Source organism: Cataglyphis hispanica, unplaced genomic scaffold (assembly GCF_021464435.1).
Source record: "Cataglyphis hispanica isolate Lineage 1 unplaced genomic scaffold, ULB_Chis1_1.0 scaffold237_size1655, whole genome shotgun sequence".
Taxonomy (NCBI): domain Eukaryota; kingdom Metazoa; phylum Arthropoda; class Insecta; order Hymenoptera; family Formicidae; genus Cataglyphis; species Cataglyphis hispanica.
In genome coordinates, this window is record NW_026099008.1 from 1 (window position 1) to 1655 (window position 1655).

Here is a 1655-nt window from a genome sequence, read left to right on the forward strand (position 1 = left end):
GATCAGTCTCTTTGTGTTCAGCGGTCTAAGGAAAGCGCGTGAAAATTATAAGCATTTGGCATAATCCAAGGTAATCTCTTTTCTTAATATTTAATTAAGTAAATCTTAAACAATAAATTGGCAAAAGTTTATAATATAATTTATAATACATATTTTTTTTGTCTATATTAATTTATTTTTAATAAGATTAATATATTCTAAAAATTGAGGCTATGTTGGAGCGCAATATCTTTTATTAATTTTTAGATAAATGGATTAATATTAACTTCACAAAATATTAGCTTTATTAAATTATTTTGCTATAACAAAAAAGAAAATATTGTTTTTAATTGTATTTCTGTTCGTAAAATGCAAAAACATGTGTTGTAGGATTAATCTTGTATCTTTATGTAATATCAATTACATAAAGATGCTTTTCTTAGTGAATTAGTTTAATAAAATACCTTTGTTTTAATAAAATTTATCAAATATTTTAATTTATAAATTAGGAGAACATTAAAACATATTTGCTTCTCTACGAGCTTGTATTATACATAAATATATATATATTAAATTATTATATATATTATCTTTTGTTATAGATCACTTTGTGTACATAGTGTACAATATCGTTGTGTATATATTATTGTTTGTGGAATAATTGGAAAAATATATTCTTGTCATTCACATTTGGTGGTGCACATCAATCTCATAAAAGAACAACGCAGTTGCGCATATTATTGCAAGGTAATTTTTGACTGTTTTGATAACAATTGATTTGATAATAATAGAATATAATAGATAATTGGAATATAAGTTTATTAGTATTATATTATAAATATTTCATGAATTGTTTTTTTTTATGTGATTCCTATATGGTATTACCGAGTTATATGTATTTAACTGTATCGTATTTTTGTTTACTATTTCAAGTGGCCATACATGGGATATCTATTGGGTACGGTCAATAGAACGGCGGGACGCCGCTAAGAAATTTCCGTCAGTACGTCAGCGGACATAGCACGACATCACGCATCTGCTTAAAAAAAATGGAAGGCCTTTTTATATTGGACAAAGTGATTCGTGTAATGTGCCCTACAGAAGTAAGTAATAATTTGAGATAATATATATATACATATATGTGTGTATAATATATCTGCATGTATGTGTGTACGTATATATGAGTGTTAACTTACATGTACATACGTCCTCAATTTATTACACGTATATTTATTATATATAATTTTATATTTTCCAGTTCTTCAGTGACGTAGAGATAAAAGGATTTATAAATATAGAGAATCGCCAATGGGTGAGGGCGGTGCGTCGCGAGGCGTGTCGAAATTTGGAGGACCTTTGGCGCGACACAAAGGAAGCGAGGGAGGCGGAGGAGTGTAACGGCGTCGACTTCGACATATTTGACCTAACAAAATTGTTCGGCATGGAGCCTTACGAAATTGTGGAGGTAGAGGAGCCATGGGATCCCTAGGAACAATTTCTTTATTTTGGTAATAATACGTCTATTCTTGAGTGTGGTTTTCTTTATTATTTTATAGTTGAATTCAGAAATTGCTGGTTTCTGTTTCAGATCGGGTGAGGACTTCGTAATGATAGAAGAAGATATCCCCCTTGATCTATTTTATTATGCATCTATATTGTATTTTTTTATAAAATGA

At 29.1% G+C, this 1655-nt stretch overlaps 1 protein-coding gene across 1 annotated transcript; it reads left to right on the forward strand.

The window, feature by feature from the left end:
- Window positions 1-1028: 1028 nt before the first annotated feature.
- Window positions 1029-1615, forward strand: LOC126858654 (uncharacterized). Its single transcript, XM_050609131.1, has 2 exons — window positions 1029-1082; window positions 1238-1615. Exons 1-2 carry the CDS (start codon window positions 1029-1031, stop codon window positions 1466-1468), a joined length of 285 nt encoding a protein of 94 aa, XP_050465088.1. The 3' UTR covers window positions 1469-1615.
- Window positions 1616-1655: the final 40 nt, after the last annotated feature.